Here is a 20045-nt window from a genome sequence, read left to right as displayed (position 1 = left end):
GAAATCCGATGGCTCAGTGAGGCCTGCATAGCCAGCAATGACATTTCCTCTCTCAAGATCCATTAATGTACTAAAAACATATTTAAATCAGTTCATGTGAGTACAGTGGTTCAATATTAATATTATAAAGTGATGAGAATATTTTTGGTGCACCAAAAAAAATAAAAAAATAACGACTTATATAGTGATGGCCGATTTCAAAACACTGCTTCAGGAAGCTTCGGAGCACAAATGAGTCAGTGTATCGAATCATGACTCGGTTCGCGTGTCAAACCGCCAAACTGCTGAAATCACGTGACTTTGGCGCTCCGAACCGCTGATTCGTAACGCTCCAAAGCTTCATGAAGCAGTGTTTTGAAATCGGCCATCACTAAATAAGTCGTTATTTTGTTTTTTTTGGTGCACCAAAAATATTCTCATCTCTTTATAATATTAATATTGAACCACTGTACTCACATGAACTGATTTAAATATGTTTTTAGTACATTAATGGATCTTGAGAGAGGAAATGTCATTGCTCAGGCCTCACTGAGCCATCGGATTTAATAAAAAATATCTTAATTTGTGTTCTGAAGATGAACTAAGGTCTTACAGGTGTGAAACAGCATGAGGGCGAGTAATAAATTCCATTATTTTCATTTTTACATGAACTAATCCTTTAAGCTAATCCCAGACTAAAATGCATGTTTGAGCTGTTTTAACTGAAAGCAACTTGCACTGACAGATCTTAAAATATGTATTGTCTCAAGATAATGTTTTGTTTTTTTCTTAAGGCACGTTTATAAATGTAATTGAACTAAAGCTTAATCTGTGAAACCAGGCCTAAATGGGTGTATATAATCCTAATGTAGACAGTTATGTCAACCATAGAAATATTAATAAATCAAAACAGCTCGAGGTTAATTTCTCATCTGCATGTCAAACAAGCAGTTGATTTACGAGCCAATCTGACCTGTTCTGCCTGCCGCGAAAGCTGCAACAACACCTGACTTACCTTTCCAGTCTTGTGGTCGAACCACACCAGAGCGTGATTCCTGGACAGCACCTTGCAGTCGAAGGTGGCGTTATTCTGCGCAGGGCGACACCGGGCCACGGAGCGCCCGATCTTGACCGGCTCATCCAGGTAGACATGACGTTCCTGAAACGGGTGCGAATTCGGGCGGCAGGTGAACACGGCCAGCGCTGAAGGCATTGAGGATGGCTTGGGAGTGTTACTCCAACCAGACACGAAAGACAGTGTTTCTTGATCCAGACTGACCTGTTGCTCCAATTCTCCTATCTTTAATAAATTATCAGGAGACCAATGCACATAGTAATACGAAAAAAATAATCAACTATCGAGAAAAGACAAAGCTCTTCTGCTAAACCGACTACATTACGTCAACAAAACTACTTAGACACTATGTAGTTGACTTCTTGCCCCCTTGCGAAACCCCCATGTTGCCGAACCAAACCCAATTCAGCTGCTTATTTCCATACAAATCTGATGACAGTCCACAATTTGAGATGTTACACCTCGTTCCCTGCACAATTCATCCTCATTCCCCTTTACAACCATAGGCCTGACCAATAAACACTAATATACTAATAACCTGTTGGATTATTAGTTAAGCTGTACTCCCCTTAAAAATAAGCCTATCCATTTGATATGGGTTTCTAGATTAAGATAGGAATGACTCTTGCCACAAAACGCATTAATATAAGTGTTAAACACTTATTAATGTGAGTGGGTTTGGCTGAACTATGCAAGGCAGAGCATCAACCCACCACTCCCCTAGACAGATCAGGCATTCAACATGAAAACAAAACCTCAAAGACTTAATTATCCAAACATTAAATGAGCAAAATTCAATATTAGGGATCAGAAACAGCTCGCGCGGAGGGTGTTTTCTTGCACACGAGAGCGTTAGCTGGCTAACTTCATATTAGCTCCTTAGCTTCGCTGAGGTAACGGTGGCCCTTTATCTTCTTCCTATCAAGCCGCCCGGATTCAAAGTGACTTTATAAATAATTCCCAGTGGATTCATCCAGGTATTGTTTGGTCTGATGAACTTTCATACGCGGAGAATATAGGTAAATCCAGTACTAGCTCGCGAGCTCGATAACTAGCTTAGCTCGCTGAGAGACGAGAAAAAATCCTCCGAAAAGAAAGTCATAAACGAATAAAGTCCGTGACACGATCCCGCGTTAAGCCATTGAAGTCTCCGCTCCCGGGAACACTGAAAACGGGATGGAAATCGTTGTGTGAGAGGGGATAATTGGAAGTAAGTCGTCCTCCCGAACAGATATACACACACACACACACACACCGGCCACAAACCGCCGCGGGGCTCGCGCACCACCGATAGAGGGGGCGGGGGGTATACGATGACGTTATGCTGGGGGCGGGGCTAGTGAATTGCGCTTCCAGAGAAAAAGGTGACGTTTATCTTATGGAATGAAAATAGATGGTTTGGAGGCCTTCAGTGTAAACATACGAATAAATGAGTTGATTAAACATATACAATTAATTTTAAATTAAATTTAGTCCTGAAGTAATTTTTTTTTATAATTTATTTATTATTTAAATATTTTTATTATTTTAACTTTTTTTTATTTATTTTTTGGTTTATTTATTATTATATTTTTTTTATAAATGTATAATTATTTTTATTCTATTGTTATATTTATTTCCACATGTATTTATTTCCATATTTATGCATTTATTTATTTAAACATTCATTTATTATTTTCTGTATTTATTTTTAAATATATTTTTTATTATTTTTACTTTTTATTGTTTAATTCATTGTTTTGTTTATTTATTATTATATTTATTATATTTTTTATAAATGTATGATTATTTTTATTATATTATTATATTTATTTCCACATGTATTTATTTTCATATTTAAGCATTTATTTATTTAAAAATGTATTTATTATTTTCTGTATTTATTTTTAAATATATATTTTTTTATTTTAGATTTTTATATTGTTTAATGTATTTTTTGTTTATTTATTATATATATTATATTTTTTATAAATTTATAATTATTTTTATTCTATAGTTATATTTATTTCCACATGTATTGATTTCCATATTTATGCATTTATTTATGTATTTATTTAAACATTTATTTATTATTTTCTGTATTTATTTTTAAATATATATATATATATTTTTTTATTTTAACTTTTTTATTGTTTATTTTTTTTATTATTATATTTATTATATTTTTTATACATTTATATTTTTTTATTATATTATTATATTTATTTCCACATGTATTTATTTTCATATTTATGCATTTATTTATTTAAACATTTTAAATTTATTTTTATATTACATTTCCGTCTCCATATTAGATGTTCTTATTAAAATCACAACCTTTACCTGAATATAAGGTAACCGTCTTTGTGAGATGCATCCTGGAATGCCTTTTAAAAACAACATTGAAAGATTTCCCATCCATGTTGGCCACTTTTCCCTCACTCTCTGGCCCAAAAAAAAGTACCTACTGTAAATATGGAAAACTGGGGAGGGTTTCTTTAAAATATTGACCAAACAGCTCAAAACAGACAAAACAAATGCATACTGGCAAAATCAAAGCTTTTACACCCAGTACAAGTTATTTATGGAAAGTATTTTTGCTTCAGAAAGGAGGAGATGGTTTCAAAGCTAACCCCACCCCCAGTCCCTCTGTTTGGACTTGGAATCTGTGGACTAAATTACACTGAACATCTGTCATACCAAATGGAGCATGCTGATTTAACTCTAATGTCTTGCTCAGGCTAATCCAATTGCTTTGTCTTGGTGTGACCCGTAAGAAGTAATTAAGTGATCACTGTTGGAACATCTATATGCAAACAATGGTGTGGTTCAGTAATGCACCTGAGACATTATAAGATGTTAAAGTGCCACATATAGGCCACAATATTAACTACATATCAAAAAAAATGTTATAACTCTCAGCAAAAATATACAACCATAAGTCTTATAAACCCATATTTAAGCCACAAAACAATACATTTAAAAATCTAATAAATTTTCTTTTGAATAAGTACATCAAATACGCTTGTTGTGGCTGCGTGCGCGCTCCCGTACATCTCTTGAGCTCACGCATGACGTTAGCACGCTCTCCCCGCAAGCTCCGCCCCTTTCATCCAGGACCTGTTTGTATTTACAGCTCAAGTTCCTGCAGTTTTCATCAATTAACCGAGTCCTAACCCACCTGGAGCGAACTGAGAGTATCACCATGGCCTTTCAGGGGTCTGGGGAACTCGAAGATCAGATCGAGGAGCCGGAAGACACCCTGAGAGTGTCTCCGGCGGAGGAAATGCCCGTCGATGGGCCTCCAGCAGTGGAAGACCCGGACCCGGAGCCGTTACTGCTGCCGTGGGACCGCTTCTCCACCTGGCTCCACTGCATCTGCGTGGTCGGCTTCGATCTGGAGCTCGGGCAAGCTGTGGAGGTACAGAAGACTGTCGTATTTAGTGCTGTCATCTGCGAGGTGGCCTGCTAGCCGGCTAACTGTGTGCTAGCATCTGTGGCTAACAAAAGTAGTTGAGTCAGCAAAGAGCATATATATGTTTATTTTGTAGTACAGAAGGATGCTGAACCATTGTAAGCAGTTCATTGGTACTATATGTGACCTTTTATGTGTGTATAAGAGCTTATTTTCCTCTATTTGTGCCATACTTTAAAGAGTTAGTTCACCCAAAAATGCAAATAATGTCATTTATTACTCACCCTCATGTCGTTTCACACCCGTAAGACCTTCGTTAATCTTCAGAACACAAATTGAGATATTTTTGTTGATATCCGATGGCTCAGTGAGGCCTGCATAGCCAGCAATGACATTTCCTCTCTCAAAATCCATTAATATACTAAAAACATATTTAAATCAGTTCATGTGAGTACAGTGGTTCAATATTAATAATATAAAGCCACAAGAATATTTTTGGTTGGTAATATCTTATGGGTGTAGAACGACATGAGAGTGAGTAATTAATGACATTATTTTCATTTTTGGGTGAACTAACCCTTTAATGTAACTTTCTGTTTTCAACTAGTGTGTGCAAACCACTTTTGTAATATATCTGTGTACATTGTATGTGTGTGTGGTTTGTCTGACAGCTGTCATTTTCAGTGTGTTGATCTAAACTTTGTCTTAAACTTGACTGAACCCCAATATTCACAAAATTGTCCATACCTAAAGCTGAAAAATTCACTAAAACATCTTCTACATTCAAAGTAAAGCCAAATCACAGTGTTTTTCTAAGCATCTCAAGAGTGGTTATGTGACTAACAGCATCTACTATGTGCCATTTATGCATTTCATAATGAAATACAGTTTGAAAAGTAAAGCATTCTCACATTTTTCATGTTATTCTTTTTTTGCTGCAGGTGATCTACCCACACCACTCCAAACTGACTGAAAAAGAGGTATAAAATGGTTGTTTTATATCTTTTTGTTGGAATAAAGCATGAATTCTGATGCTCAGAATGTTGTTTCTCTCATTTTAGAAAACCAGTATATGCTATCTGTCATTCCCGGACTCTAATTCAGGTAAAATTGCATTTCTTTACTATGGCTTTTTTCTTGTGTATGTTGTAAATAATACACACTTGATGCACAGATGTTGTCACCTATAGATTTAAACATTCTAAAACAATGTTTTTGACTGGAAAGTTCAGTAGATCACACATTTAAAGCTGAAAGTTAACAGAAAGGAAGTTTATTATTCAGTCATCATGTCAGATCTGTGTGCTTTTCAGTATCTTTGTATTTTATAATGCAGTTCAGATGCTCACAAGATGTAATATAAGTGTCTGGTGTCCCCAGAATGTGTCTGTGAAGTTTCAGCTCAAAATACCCCACAGATCATTTATTATAGCTTGTTGAATTTGGCACTATTTGGGTGTGAGCAAAAACACGCTGTTTTTGTGTGTGTCCCTTTAAATGCAAATGAGCTGCTGCTCCCCACCCCCTTTCCAGAAGAGGGCGGAGCTTTAACATATTAATCTGTTTTCAACATTGATAATAATCATAAATGTTTCTTAAACAGAAAATCATCATATTAGAATGGTTTCTGAAGGATCATGTGACACTGAAAACTGGAGTAATGATGCTGAAAATTCAGCTTTGATCACAGGAATAAATTACATTTTACAATATATCCACATAGGAAATTGCTATTATGAATTGTAATATTATTTGGCAATATTACTGTTTGTTTGTTTTGCAAATGAGCTGCTGCTCCCCACCCCCTTTCCAGAAGAGGGCGGAGCTTTAACAGCTCAACAACAACAGAGCTGGAGAATCTCATGCAGCCAAAATGAGGATTGACAGTAACGGTGTTACATTGTTCAAACACTGATGGAGTTTATGTAAATTTTGGGGTTTGTGATGTCACCAACCCAGGAAGAAGCTCATTGTAGTCCCAACCAGCCGTTTGTTGTAGCGATTTCTATATAAGAAAATATCTCTCTTTGCATTGAACTTTGAGTGTCGTAACTTTGCAGATGTTGTTTATGATCAAACAGCAACATTACACACTAACTAAAGTTAAAAATGTGAAATCATAATCAACCACCCCTTTAATGAATTTTTAAAACTGGCATAAACATCAATCACTTTCCATACTGTATTTTTGAGTCTTACTGTTATGATTAGGCAGTTAAGTTGTAGTGTGTGACTTGTGTTAAGGTTTGATCTAGAGGATTGTAATTCATCTGAGTGAGTACTATGACCCGTGTGTCTTACACTAATGTGTGTGGGATGAGAGCTTGACGTCCTCCTTCTCAGCAAGCGCATGCATATTCAGAATGAACTCACAGTGTGGGTTGTGGAGTGCTATCTGACTCTTCTGTATTAGAGATAATAATGGACCGTCGCTGGGCAGGTCAATATGTGTGATCATGCATTCGTAACAGATGCTCTGTTACAGTATATATTTTGCTATGTTTGCTATTGTTAATGAATAAGGTCAATATTAATGAATCGCCCTGTTGACCTTGAGTTGAGATGCTCCTGAAGCTCCTCGCATCTTATATTAACAGCTCCACCTACTTTTTTATTTTATTCTAAAATATTTTTATTATTGTGCTTGAGAAGAATTTTATCATCATTTTGCAATTTTTAGAATTTTCATCATGTCATTCCAAACATATTATCTAGCAGAATGTTCAACGCTTTTTTCCATGCATAATCATTTCTGAGACATGCAACAGTACCATTGATGTCAAACGTGGCATGATGCAACTTCACGCTGTATATTTGAATATATATGCGATTTAATAGCTGTGGCAGAGTGATAGATAATCAACGAATAATGCTTAAAGGATTAGTTCACTTTTTAGTATTAAAATTTCATGATAATTTATTCACCCCCATGTCATCCAAGATGTTTGTCTTTCTTTCTTCAGTCGAAAAGAAATTAAGGTTTTTGAGGAAAACATTTCAGGATTTTTCTCCATATAGTGGACTTCACTGGGGTTCAACGGGTTGAAGGTCCAAATGTCAGTTTCAGTGCAGCTTCAAAGAGCTCTACATGAACGAGGAATAAGAGTCTTATCTAGAGAAACCATCGCTCATTTTCTAAAGAAAATAAAATTATATACTTTTTAATCACAAATGCTCATCTTGCACTGCTCTGAGATGTGCCACGCATTATGTAATCACGTTGGAAAGGTCAGGCGTGACGTAGACTGAAGTACCGATCCAATGTTTACAAAGCAAACGTGCAAAGACTAAGTCAAATGCCCTTTAAAAAAAAGGTAAAATGAGAAAATGAGAAGTTTTTCGTCCTATCGCGGTACATCTGTCTACGTCATGCATGACCTTTCCAACATGATTACGTCATGCTTTGCAGTGTAAGACGAGCATTCGTGGTTAAAAAGTATATAATTTGTATTTTTTTATTTAATTTTTTTTAGAAAATTACATTGTTTCTCTAGATAAGACTCTTATTCCTCGTCTGGGATCATGTAGAGCTCTTTGAAGCTGCACTGAAACTGACATATGGACCTTCAACCCGTTGAACCTTGGTGAAGTCCACTATATGGAAAAAAAATCTGGGAATGTTTTCCTCAAAAACCTTCATTTCTTTTTGACTCATGAAAGAAAGACATGAACATCTCAGATGACATGAGGGTGAGTAAATTATCAGGAAATTTTAATTCTAAAGTGAACTAATCCTTTAAGTTTTGCTCGTTCATCACAAATTTATGAAGCTGAATAAATGAATACAGAATGTAAATTAGCCACAGCTAATTATTTTCTCTTTTTATATATGTAAATAAAAATGTTTCATGGTCTCCTTGGGGAAAACTGTTGTAGTACAGCTAATTATTTATTTTTTATGTAAATAATTAGTTTTAATGTTTTACATTTCATGTTGACAACTTCGCTTATCTCTAACAGAAGCACTCAGCCGCATTCGTCAATACTGTAGCAGTCGGTGTTGTTTTCCACAGTATCAGCTGTGATAAAAATGGCATCTCTGATCTTCTTCACACAGATTCAGCTCATGTTAATTTAGTTTGCAATAAACTTGGGTTATTAATAGCTGTGATGAGGTACAAACGAGGAGGATCAGGATTTGAAGATTACAGGACAGTCCAGTTAATGACTTTGTAAATACGCAGACGGTCTTATTCTGGATTTGTGTGTTTGTAGAGTTCACTCACTGTGAGTCTCCTGGTGTGATATTGATCCTGTTCTCATCTTTCTGAAACTGAAGAACCTGATGTATGAGCAGATACCCTATCCCATCATTCTACTCACTTCAGCTCTCGTACAGTACACTATCTTACAGGATGCAGCATGTCTTGTTGAAGCACAAATGTGTATCATATTTTACAAGCTAGTAAAAGGCAGGCTTATATCGATATTTCCAGCTCTGAAAATCTGACTGGATGATAGCATTTAAAGATTGTGGCAGCACAATAATTGTCTGATGCAGCGAGGCTCTGAAAGGGATTGGGATTATTTTTATTGTTTAATATTTGGGTCATTGACAAATGAGGTTTTTAAAAGTGTAAAAAAACATAATGGAGATATAATTAATTTTGAAGTTTTATTAAGTGTTAACATAGTGGTTTTTATAATCAATTAATACTGCTTTTGTCATTTTTTACAAGATGGACAAAATTTGTTACTGAAAAAGTCATTCGGTTTAAACTAAATTTCGGTTTTACCGAATGACACTTTTGGTTACACAGAATGACGATATTTTTAAAAGATGCTAACAGGCTGATATCTAGCTAGCTAAAATAGTATAATCAAAAATTTTATATTTAGTACATTTTTTTTTTTTTTTTTTAATATTACAACATTTTCCATGTTTTATAGCGGTTGCACCAAATGACCTGATGTTTCGGCACATGCGTATGATCAAGTGCAAACATGAATTTTTCAAATAGTTAAGAGAGAGTTTGTTACTTTGCTTCATGACCATGTGACCCTTTACAGGTGTCTGAATGATGTCACATCCTGTCACATGATATTGACCGCATGACGTGATCCAAATTGGTCCCTTTATATGGGTTATTCTGAATGACATCAATGAAATTCATTTTTCCAGACATTCTTTTTCATAACAAAGCAACGACTTCTACACATAATTTTAATGCAATTTTGCACTATGTTGATATATGATGTTATAAAATCATGACAGAATAAAAATATATAGACATTTATTACGTTTTAAGATATTTTATCACTAATGAACGGTTGGATGGTTAAACCGAATGACGTTTTGACACTTCAAAATCTTTAAAATACTTTTATATGTAGAAAAATATAATTCAAACTTTTTGGATTCAATAAGAGATCTAGTTGTACTACCTTACATACTTTGGATGTCATATCTTTGTTTTTTATTATTATTAAGACCTTTGGACAAAAAAATTACCCATCATGTCATTGACCCATTTATGTATTTAAATATATTAATATTGGTGTCATTTATCATATTACTTTCACAATTTGCATAGAAGGTTGATGTTTTCATATGATCTCATCAAGTACACTATAGCGTTCAAAAATTTGTCAGTAAAATTTATTTTTGAAGAAATTAAATCAGCAAGGACGCATTAAACTGATCAAAAGTGACAGTAAAGACATTTATAATGTAGAAAAAAATATTTCTGTTTCAAATAAATGTTCTTTTGAACTTTTTATTCATCAAAGAATCCTGGAAAAAATGTTTCACAGTTTCCATCAAAATATTAATCTGTTTTCAACATTGATAATAATCATAAATGTTTCTTAAACAGGAAATCATCATATTAGAATGGTTTCTGAAGGATCATGTGACACTGAAAACTGGAGTAATGATGCTGAAAATTCAGCTTTGATCACAGGAATAAATTACATTTTACAATATATCCACATAGGAAATTGCTATTATGAATTGTAATATTATTTGGCAATATTACTGTTTGTTTGTTTTTACATAAATGCAGGCAAAAATCTCACCGACCCCAAACCTTGAACGGTAGTGTACCTAATGACATCCTTTAACCGTGGTAAAATCACTAATGCAGTGATTTTATAGTGTGTCATGTGAATGAGACTTTCTACACTCGCAGGATATCCGGTTGTAAATGGTCTGTTCGTTGACCGATGTAACCAAATCAAACCTGATTTGACTGGTGGGTCTCGCTCTTTAACTAGAGGACATCCAGCTCTCATAACCCATGATTCACCGTTACAGTGATTCACACAAGATATCGCCATTGTGCTGTTTTGAAAATGCCTCTCATCTCTGAAATCAGTTTCCTGGGGCCGGTTTCCTCGAGAAGGGCCAAGAGTCAGATGCCAGTGTTTGTGGGTCAGGCTGTGCATATGGAAATTTCTGGTGTGCGTTAGCGTCTTTTCTCGCATGCTGTGGGTGAGGCATGAGAAAAGCATGCGGGTTGCTGTGGCAACAGAGTTCCTGCCACCCCATCAGATGTGAAGAAGTGCATCTGTTGTGATGCATTACGCGTTGTTCAGTCTCTCCACAGCAATGCATTCATTTGGTTTGTGTTCAGTAAATCTGTGAATGGCTTATAATTATGGATGAGACTCCATGTATGAAGTGCACATTTTTTTCTACATTGGTGTAGAAAAAAATTTCACTCTGAAATTGCTAGTAAATTTCATAAAAAAATATATATATATTTTGGTCAACCTATTTATTTCTTTGCCTTAATTTTTTTTTCCATGTCAAAGGGGGATAGTTCACCCAAAAATGAAACTTACCCCATAATTTACTCTCCCTCAACCCATCCTTGGTATATATGATTTTCTTCTTTCAGCCAAACACAATCTGAGTTATATTCAGTAATATCCAGGCTCTTCCAAGCTTTATAATGGTAGTGAAATGGGGGGTGAGATTTTGAAGCCCAAAAAAGCTCATCCATCCAGCATAAAAGTAATCCACACGGCTCCAGGAGGTGCGAATCCAAGAAAAATATCCATATTTATAGCTTTATAAACAATAATCACTGGCTTCTGGTAATGGCCATACTTGAGTCTAGTTCCGGTGTACTGACAAATTGTGTCTCTTCAAAACAAAGGCGTAGCTTGATGACGCCAAGTTTGAGCGCGGAATCTTTGGACATGTGGTCTTCACATCACAGCTGGTGGAAACAATCGGGATTGGACTCGGGAAGAAATCATGTTCATGGATGTGATTATTAATATATTACATGTTTTAATAGACAAAGGAAAAACTGTTTGGTTACGTTTAGACAGAAAACTAATTATTGTTATATAGATCAACACGTTTATTCTTATTGTTTAAATCTAATTTTCTTGATTTTTTTTTTTTTTTTTTTGCGAGTACCATGCTTTACCATGCCTCAGGGAAAAACACTGTTTTGTGAAGTAGCTAACATAGCATAATCAGATGCAGCTTTATTTTTAGTAACAGTAATACAGAATTTTCTTCATCATATAATGTGTTAAAATTAATTGCATGTCATTTATCACACACAGAGTAACGTTATAACATCATTTTCAACACTCTCAAATGTATCTAATATGATAAACAGAGCTGCGTTACCTCATACTCATGACCAGAAAAGCGGAAGCAGTGCCAGCGACTGTGTCATAATAAAAGTCCCGCTGCTCGTGAGGCGTGTGTTGATCAATCGCTCCAGCTCCTCGTTCAACACTCGCTCCTGCTCTGCTTCATACTACAGTAACGTTAAAGCATCTTTGGTGTTTCCATGGTTTCTATTAAATAATCCGGAAACCAGGGGTAGGATGCAATTGACAGGGGGCGACTCACACGTCCCGGAGCCTTGGTTAAAATTGCAATTTTCTCACGATTTACAAATAGTTGGAAAGAATTGGGATATTGTAAGTACTCAAGTGAACAAAATATATAACACTGGCCTAGTGGTTTTTGGATATTTTACTGCAAAAATATTACATATTGCACCTTTAATCAAGCGTAAGAAATTACGCACTAATTTTATTATGCACTAAATTGTTTTCTTACGCATTATATAGTAAGCTATATGGGTATTTTAAATTAATATCTTTCGTATGTACTTAGAATAATCATTAACTGACAGTTTGGGGAGACAGTTTGTCATGACACCGGTGGAAGAGTGACCTCTGACCTGACTCGTAGCATATTGACGAATGCGGAAGTGCAGAGGATAGACCAAAACAAAATACCGGTCTCGTATTAGAAGTCTAAAACGAGAATTTTCAAGAAATGTCGGAGGATTTCGATATAAGAGAAGAGGAGCTTGAGTGATTACAGTGTATAGCCAGTGATATAAGTTCATAAAGTTGTAAATATGGATATTTTTCTTAGAAAAATCCATCGCTTTGCTTCTGAAGGCCTTTATTAACCCCCTGGAGCCGTGTGGATTACTTTTATGATGGATGGATGCACTTTTTTGGGCTTCAAAATCTCGACCCCCATTTATTACCATTATAAAGTTTGGAAAAGCCAGGATATTTTTAATATAACTCAGATTGTGTTTGGCTGAATTAAGAAAGTCATATACACCTACAATGGCTTGAGGGTGAGTAAATCATGGGATAAGTTTCATTTTTAGGTGAACTGTCCCTTTAAGGCCCCTTTAATTATCATCATAGTTGTAGCCTAGTTATGGATTATAATTATTAACTGATTGTTCTGATCATCTTGTGTTTGATCATTTGAATGGTCTTTTTAGGTGTAACGAGCATGTAGTCGGACGTTGTTCATTCTCAGAGGTGCATACAGTAGGATTAACTCTAAATGTTGTGTAAACGCTGCTTTTTATAGACTCCCGTGGTGTTGAGGAAAGGGTTAAGGGGGAGGATGAGGTAATCCATCAGTCACGGCCTACAGATAGATCCAGTAATCTGGTTTCACACTCGCGCAAACCACCTTCCTTGTTCCTTATGGCCCACACACATCACTGTATGCATGCAGAAAAGCCAAAAATAGAGATGAACACAAGAACACGCCTGTTCTAATCTGAACCAGAGCAGTCAGGTCTGGGACATCAGAACAGCCTGAAGTGAAATTTGAAGAGTCAGTGGTTCTGTTGGTTTTCCAGATGGTTCCTTAACTTATGGATGTTGTGTGTCTTGTGTTTGATTATTTGTGAATGTCTTGAAGACCTGAAAATGCCATTTCCATGTTACATCATACAGACCGAGCTCCAGATTAAGCAAAGATTGTATTTTATTTTAATTATTTTATATATATATATATATATATATATATATATATATATATATATATATATATATATATATATATATATATATATATATATATATATATATATATTTTTTTTATTATTATTATCATAATTTTTTTACTAAATGTTATATTTTGTTATGATTTTGATTTATGTATTTTTATTTTTTAGCCTTTATTTTATTGGTAACAATGTTTTTTATTTTATATATAATTATAATTAGATATATAATATCATATTTTACGGAAGAGGATTAGGGCCAAGCAATAATAAAAAAAAATAAAACCATCTCGAGATTAAAGTTGTTAAATTTCAAGAAAAAACTCTTTAAATTTCAAGAAAAAAATTGAGATAAAATGTTGAGAATAAAGTCATTAAATTACAAGAATAAACTCGTTAAATTATGAGAAAAATGTCATTAAATTTCGAGAAAAAAGTCGAGATAAAATGTTGTGAATAAAGTCATTAAATTTACGAATTTATTCTCGTAATTTAACGACTTTTTTTCTCGTAATGTAATGACTTAATTCTCAACATTTTATCTCGACTTTTTTCTTGAAATTTAACGACTTTTTTCTCGTAATTTAATGACTTTTATCGACTTATTTTCTCGAAATTTAACGACATTTTTCTTATAATTTAACGAATTTGTTCTTGTAATTTAAAGACTTTATTCTCAACATTTTATCTCGACTTTTTTCTCAAAATTTAACGAGTTTTTTCTCAATTTAGCAACTTTAATCTCAAGATGGTTTTATTTTTTTATTATTGCTTGGCCCTAATCATCTTCCGTACTATTTAGATATGAAGTTTAGTGGGGTTTTTTTTAGTGATTTACTGACAGTTTATGTTGTAATTATTTAAAGACCCCATGAAATCAAAATTTACTCTGTTGTTGTTATTTTCCTTTCTTTTTTTGAGTTTTTGAGGCATTTGCTAATGCAATCTTAAAAGTTGACAATATAAATGTTTAGGTAAAATGCATGTTTACAATTTTTTAAAAATTGTAAAAATGTACTCTTTTTGAATTCTGGAAATGGGAAAATTCATTCTATCCCAATTGAGTTTGAAGTGTCTTCTGTTCCAGATGTATACCACAATAGTATCATTATTTATTTTATTTTACTTTATTTATTATTATTTTCTTAGTTTACTTATTTAAATGTTTCCGTTCTTATGTCATATGTATGTGTGTACCAATAGATTCTGTAGAAAACCACAACAAATTCGAATAAAGCACAATAATAAATAAAGCACAATAATAAAATGTCATCATTACTTTTGTCTATTATACAACATGTCAGGTATGCTTTTGCTCTCCTGTAATGTAAAGTCTATTAGCTGTTTTAAAATGCAAATGCAGCATAATTGTTGTACCATGGCCTTTATATCCAAGAGATGATGCAGATTGCAGAACACATGTTTCAGCAGCAGACTAAATATTATGGCTGAAGTTAATAAGTCAGATTTGTTTTGGAAAAAACAAGCACTTCAGATGAAAACATGGTTTCAATAAAATGTCCTTGATTCAGTCCATGCATATTTGCACTGTATAGTTCTGCAGATAAGCATGACTGTTTGTGTCTCTGGCCACAGGTTGTCTGGGGGACACACAGTTCTGCTTCCGTTTCCGGCAGGCCGCAGGCAGGAAGTCGTCACTCGGATGTTTCCTCGACCACTTCGACCGGGATGCACCGGTCTGTCTCAAGGTCAGTGCTGACAGCTGAGGAACTCAACATTAACTCCTATATCGCAAAAACTTGAATTAATCATAACATCACTAAAATACTTTGTTACATGTCATTAATACTAATTGGAAATGTGCATGTTTTTCTTCTGTCTTTCCCACAGAGAGATCAGGGTTATTACTACGGGTACGTGTACTTCAGACAGGTGCGAGACAAGTCGCTCAAGAGGGGCTACTTTCAGAAGGTACGAACCTGATGCCTCGTGACTGACGTTGAGTTGATCAAGGAGGTGATGGATTGAAAGTGACATTTGGTAGTTGTTGAAACATGCAGGTCGCTTCTGGTGGCGCAGTAAACAATTCCAGTGACGCATTTTGTGTTTCACCCACCCTAGAGCTACTTCCTGGCCCTTTGGTGCACAATATATCATAATTTATATAATGTTATGTTCCTGTGGATCCTTTTCACATTTTCAGGGTTCTCAGAAGCACAAATCATCATAGTTCTCTACTTCTATATTTTATATAGAGTGCAACAGTATTTTTTCCATTGATTTCTCCTATAGGGAGAGTCTTTGTTAAAACATTATTTGTGATGAACAAACTATGAGGTTAATCAAACTTTGATTTGAAGCAAAAAGGTTTTGAAATCTGTGAACTTAACGGCTTTAGTGAGGGAAAGAACTACAATCCCATGAAGCATTGCAAACAGCGTAATCAAATTAAAAATGGAGAAATATAAAACTATTCATTTACAAATGTTGATTATATATATAAAACAATATATTTTAAGTTTGTTCCAAAAAAAAAAAAAAATTATATATATACAGGTCCTTCTCAAAAAATTTGCATATTGTGATAAAAGTTCATTATTTTCCATAATGTAATGATAAAAATTAAACGTTCATATATTTTAGATTCATTACACACCAACTGAAATATTTCAGGTCTTTTATTGTTTTAATACTGATGATTTTGGCTCAAAAAATTAGCATATTTCATCCGACCAATAAAAGAAAAGTGTTTTTAATACAAAAAAAGTCAGCCTTCAAATAATTATGTTCAGTTATGCAGTCAATACTTGGTCGGGAATCCTTTTGCAGAAATGACTGCTTCAATGCGGCGTGGCATGGAGGCAATCAGCCTGTGGCACTGCTGAGGTGTTATGGAGGCCCAGGATGCTTCGATAGCGGCCTTAAGCTCATCCAGAGTGTTGGGTCTTGCGTCTCTCAACTTTCTCTTCACAATATCCCACAGATTCTCTATGGGGTTCATGTCAGGCCATGAGTTGGCAGGCCAATTGAGCACAGTAATACCATGGTCAGTAAACCATTTTTTGGCACTGTGAGCAGGTGCCAGGTCGTGCTGAAAAACGAAATCTTCATCTCCATAAAGCTTTTCAGCAGATGGAAGCATGAAGTGCTCCAAAATCTCCTGATAGCTAGCTGCATTGACCCTGCCCTTGATAAAACACAGTGGACCAACACCAGCAGCTGACATGGCACCCCAGACCATCACTGACTCAGTCCACTGCTTCCGCAGGTCCCCCAAGGTCTGGAATCGATCCTTCTCCACAATCTTCCTCAGGGTCCGGTCACCTCTTCTCGTTGTGCAGCGTTTTTTGCCACACTTTTTCCTTCCCACAGACTTCCCACTGAGGTGCCTTGATACCGCACTCTGGGAACAGCCTATTCGTTCAGAAATTTCTTTCTGTGTCTTACCCTCTCGCTTGAGGGTGTCAATGATGGCCTTCTGGTCGGCAGTCTTACCCACGATTGCGGTTTTGAGTAATGAACCAGGCTGGGAGTGTTTAGAAGCCTCAGGAATCTTTTGCAGGTGTTTAGAGTTAATTAGTTGATTCAGATGATTAGGTTAATAGCTCGTTTAGAGAACCTTTTCATGATATGCTAATTTTTTGAGATAGGAATTTTGGGTTTTCATGAGCTGTATGCCAAAATCATCAGTATTAAAACAATAAAAATAGACCTGAAATATTTCAGTTGGTGTGCAATGAATCTAAAATATATGAACGTTTAATTTTTATCATTACATTATGGAAAATAATGAACTTTTATCACAATATGCAAATTTTTTGAGAAGGACCTGTATGTATGTATGTATGTATGTATGTATGTATGTATGTATGTATGTATGTATGTGTATATATATATATATATATATATAACATACATACAGCTATGGAAAAAATTAAGAGACCACTTAACATTGATTTCTGAACTTGGAGTGGTCTTTTTTTTTTTTCCATAGCTGTATATATAATATATATGTATGTATGTATGTATGTATGTATGTGTATATATATATATAAATATACACACATATATATACATAAATATATAAATATATATATATATATATATATATATATATATATGTATGTTATAAAATAAAATAAATAAAAAATAAATTGCAGTCTTTACTTAATCTAGGTATATATGGTAATATGGGCGGAGCCAAAGAGATCGTTTGGCATGTTTTGCTTGTTTTTAACCTCTGATTGGTGGAATTTTCTGTACAGCATCATGGGTAATGTAGTCTTTCACCAAAAATGCCACTGTTAAACATAATTATTCAAAAAAATAAGTTGAAATAATGCTGCCTGATGGCTTAAAGTGAAACAAATTCCATCAGTTAACAACTCGTAGGTCAGAGTAGATATGTCTTTAAAGGTTTAAGTTATCATTAAAAATAAATTTCCCTATGAAGAAAATTAAATGAATGGAATTTTTACTTCTGGATCCCGACTGTTGCGCTCTATAGCAATGAATGGGATTTGCATTTCCATTTATCACATGGCAAAAGAAAAAATCCACAATAGTGGAGAGATTGATTACGTCAGTCAGAAGAGAGAAAGATGTCAAATTTACCGTCACTCTCTTAGCTGTTTTTTATGCCAAGGTAAAATAACACAAAGTAAATTTAAATTAAAAAAATGTATGATGTTAATATCTGTACGTGTCATCACAGTCTGTGAAAAGACTCTATTGGTCGAGAGTTTTTAGTCCGTGAGAAGCTTCAAATGGTTTTTTGTGTCATTGTGCCCACACTTTGGTTCCCATGTTTTAGTATGTTTTCCTGTGCTGCCAGCGACGATCAAGCACAGCACTGAACAAGTCCCAACACCACACGAGCATCTTGTGTCTGATTTTTTGCATGCAGCAGAAGTGTGATTCTGATATATCACCAGCGAACGTTGTTCACACCCTAAAAATAGAGGCGGAGATTAGCTGGGAGTTCTGGAATTTTTCAAGAGCCTTTAATTCTCGTTATTTTTGAAGACACAGGAGATTTCTGGGGCCCTTTCTGCCCTGCAGCTTCTTATGCAATTCTTGAGGTGATTCACTGCGCTTCAATGAAACTTTGTGGTTTTCGACATGAGCCGACACAACCCAGTTTGTTTTCTTTGCTAACGGAACGATGTTGATGAACTACAGTTGTTTTCTTTCTGCTGCCAACTGGTTTCTGATGCATTTATGTTTGGTCTTTAACTCTATAAAGCCTCTAACATGATCAAAACTTACGAATCTACTGTCGTCTGATTCAAAGTTTAGACTTTTTAAGCAAGTAAAATCTTAAAAATCTTTTATGATGTAAATGCAAGAATAACTTTTATATAGTTCTTAGTAATATTAAGGTGAACACTTATTGAACTGAAGCAACTTGATTATCCAGACATCATTTTTAAATCAAATATGATCCATCAGGTTTTTGATTTCATCTCTCAGTCATCATTATATTGCATTGCATTATATGTTTTAAAATGAAATAAAAATAAGCATTTAAATATCATCTTACTAAGACATATTATTGGCAGATATAAAATGGCGACTGACATTTTTATGCATCTAATTGATTTACATTACAAGCTATCAGAATTTCATCTTACTTTTTGACCATATAAATATCAGCATCTGCACCAAATTGCATAATGTTTGCTCTGTTTGGGTCTTGATGTTGTTTTCCTCCTTGTGTATAAGCTCTATATCCACTATATCATACTATATGAGCCATAAAAGTCTGATGTATCAGTTATGATGCATGGCTCATTTACCACACAATGAAAGTATAAAGTCGGCTGTCAAGTTGCAGAAATGACAAAAATCACCATTAATGTGTCTTAAATGTACTTCATGCAACATCTTAAAATGTATGCCAGCATGAATGCACTTCTTCTTTTCTGTGCCATTTAAAAAAAAAAAGTCAAAGTTTTGTAAATTTGAGTTAAGTTCCTAAAAAGTGAGTGAATGATGACACATTTAAGTTTTAGCTGAGCTATTCCTTTAAAGGGGGACCTATAATGCCTCTTTCACAAGATGTAATATAAGTCTCTGGTGTCTCCAGAATGTGTCTGTGAAGTTTCAGATCAGATCATTTATTATAGCTTGTCAAATTTGCCCCTATTTGGGTGTGAGCAAAAACACACCGTTTTTGTGTGTGTCCCTTTAAATGCAAATGAGCTGCTGCTCCCCGCCCCCTTTCCAGAAGAGGGCGGAGCTTTAACAGCTCAACAACAACAAAGCTGGAGAATCAGCCCAACATTGCCCTGCCCCTTTGTTGCATGTTCTCAGGGGCGGGGTTTATGTAAATTTTGGGGTTTGTGATGTCACCAACCCAGGAAGAAGCTCATTGTAGTCCCTACCAGCCGTTTGT

General features: G+C 34.9%; 2 protein-coding genes across 5 annotated transcripts in view; one reads left to right on the top strand and one right to left on the bottom strand.

Annotated features, from left to right (window-relative positions):
- The window catches only part of slmapa (sarcolemma associated protein a), a 69722-nt gene extending 67394 nt beyond the window's left edge, over positions 1 to 2328 (bottom strand). For all 4 annotated transcript variants that reach the window (XM_067387718.1, XM_067387717.1, XM_067387720.1 and 1 more), the window contains exon 1: positions 995 to 2328. In XM_067387718.1, coding sequence (XP_067243819.1) covers positions 995 to 1192 — 198 coding nt within the window. In that variant the 5' untranslated portion in view covers positions 1193 to 2328. The remainder of the gene's footprint in view (positions 1 to 994) is intronic.
- Positions 2329 to 4139: 1811 nt separating this feature from the next.
- The window catches only part of dennd6aa (DENN/MADD domain containing 6Aa), a 27288-nt gene continuing 11382 nt past the window's right edge, over positions 4140 to 20045 (top strand). The window contains exons 1-5 of the mRNA XM_067387716.1: positions 4140 to 4454; positions 5390 to 5428; positions 5510 to 5552; positions 15284 to 15396; positions 15539 to 15619. Coding sequence (XP_067243817.1) covers positions 4239 to 4454; positions 5390 to 5428; positions 5510 to 5552; positions 15284 to 15396; positions 15539 to 15619 — 492 coding nt within the window. The 5' untranslated portion in view covers positions 4140 to 4238. The remainder of the gene's footprint in view (positions 4455 to 5389; positions 5429 to 5509; positions 5553 to 15283; positions 15397 to 15538; positions 15620 to 20045) is intronic.

This window comes from Chanodichthys erythropterus, chromosome 6 (genome assembly GCF_024489055.1).
Source record: "Chanodichthys erythropterus isolate Z2021 chromosome 6, ASM2448905v1, whole genome shotgun sequence".
Classification (NCBI taxonomy): domain Eukaryota; kingdom Metazoa; phylum Chordata; class Actinopteri; order Cypriniformes; family Xenocyprididae; genus Chanodichthys; species Chanodichthys erythropterus.
The sequence above is the reverse complement of the archived record's forward strand: the minus strand, read 5'-3'. Positions and strand labels throughout refer to the sequence as shown.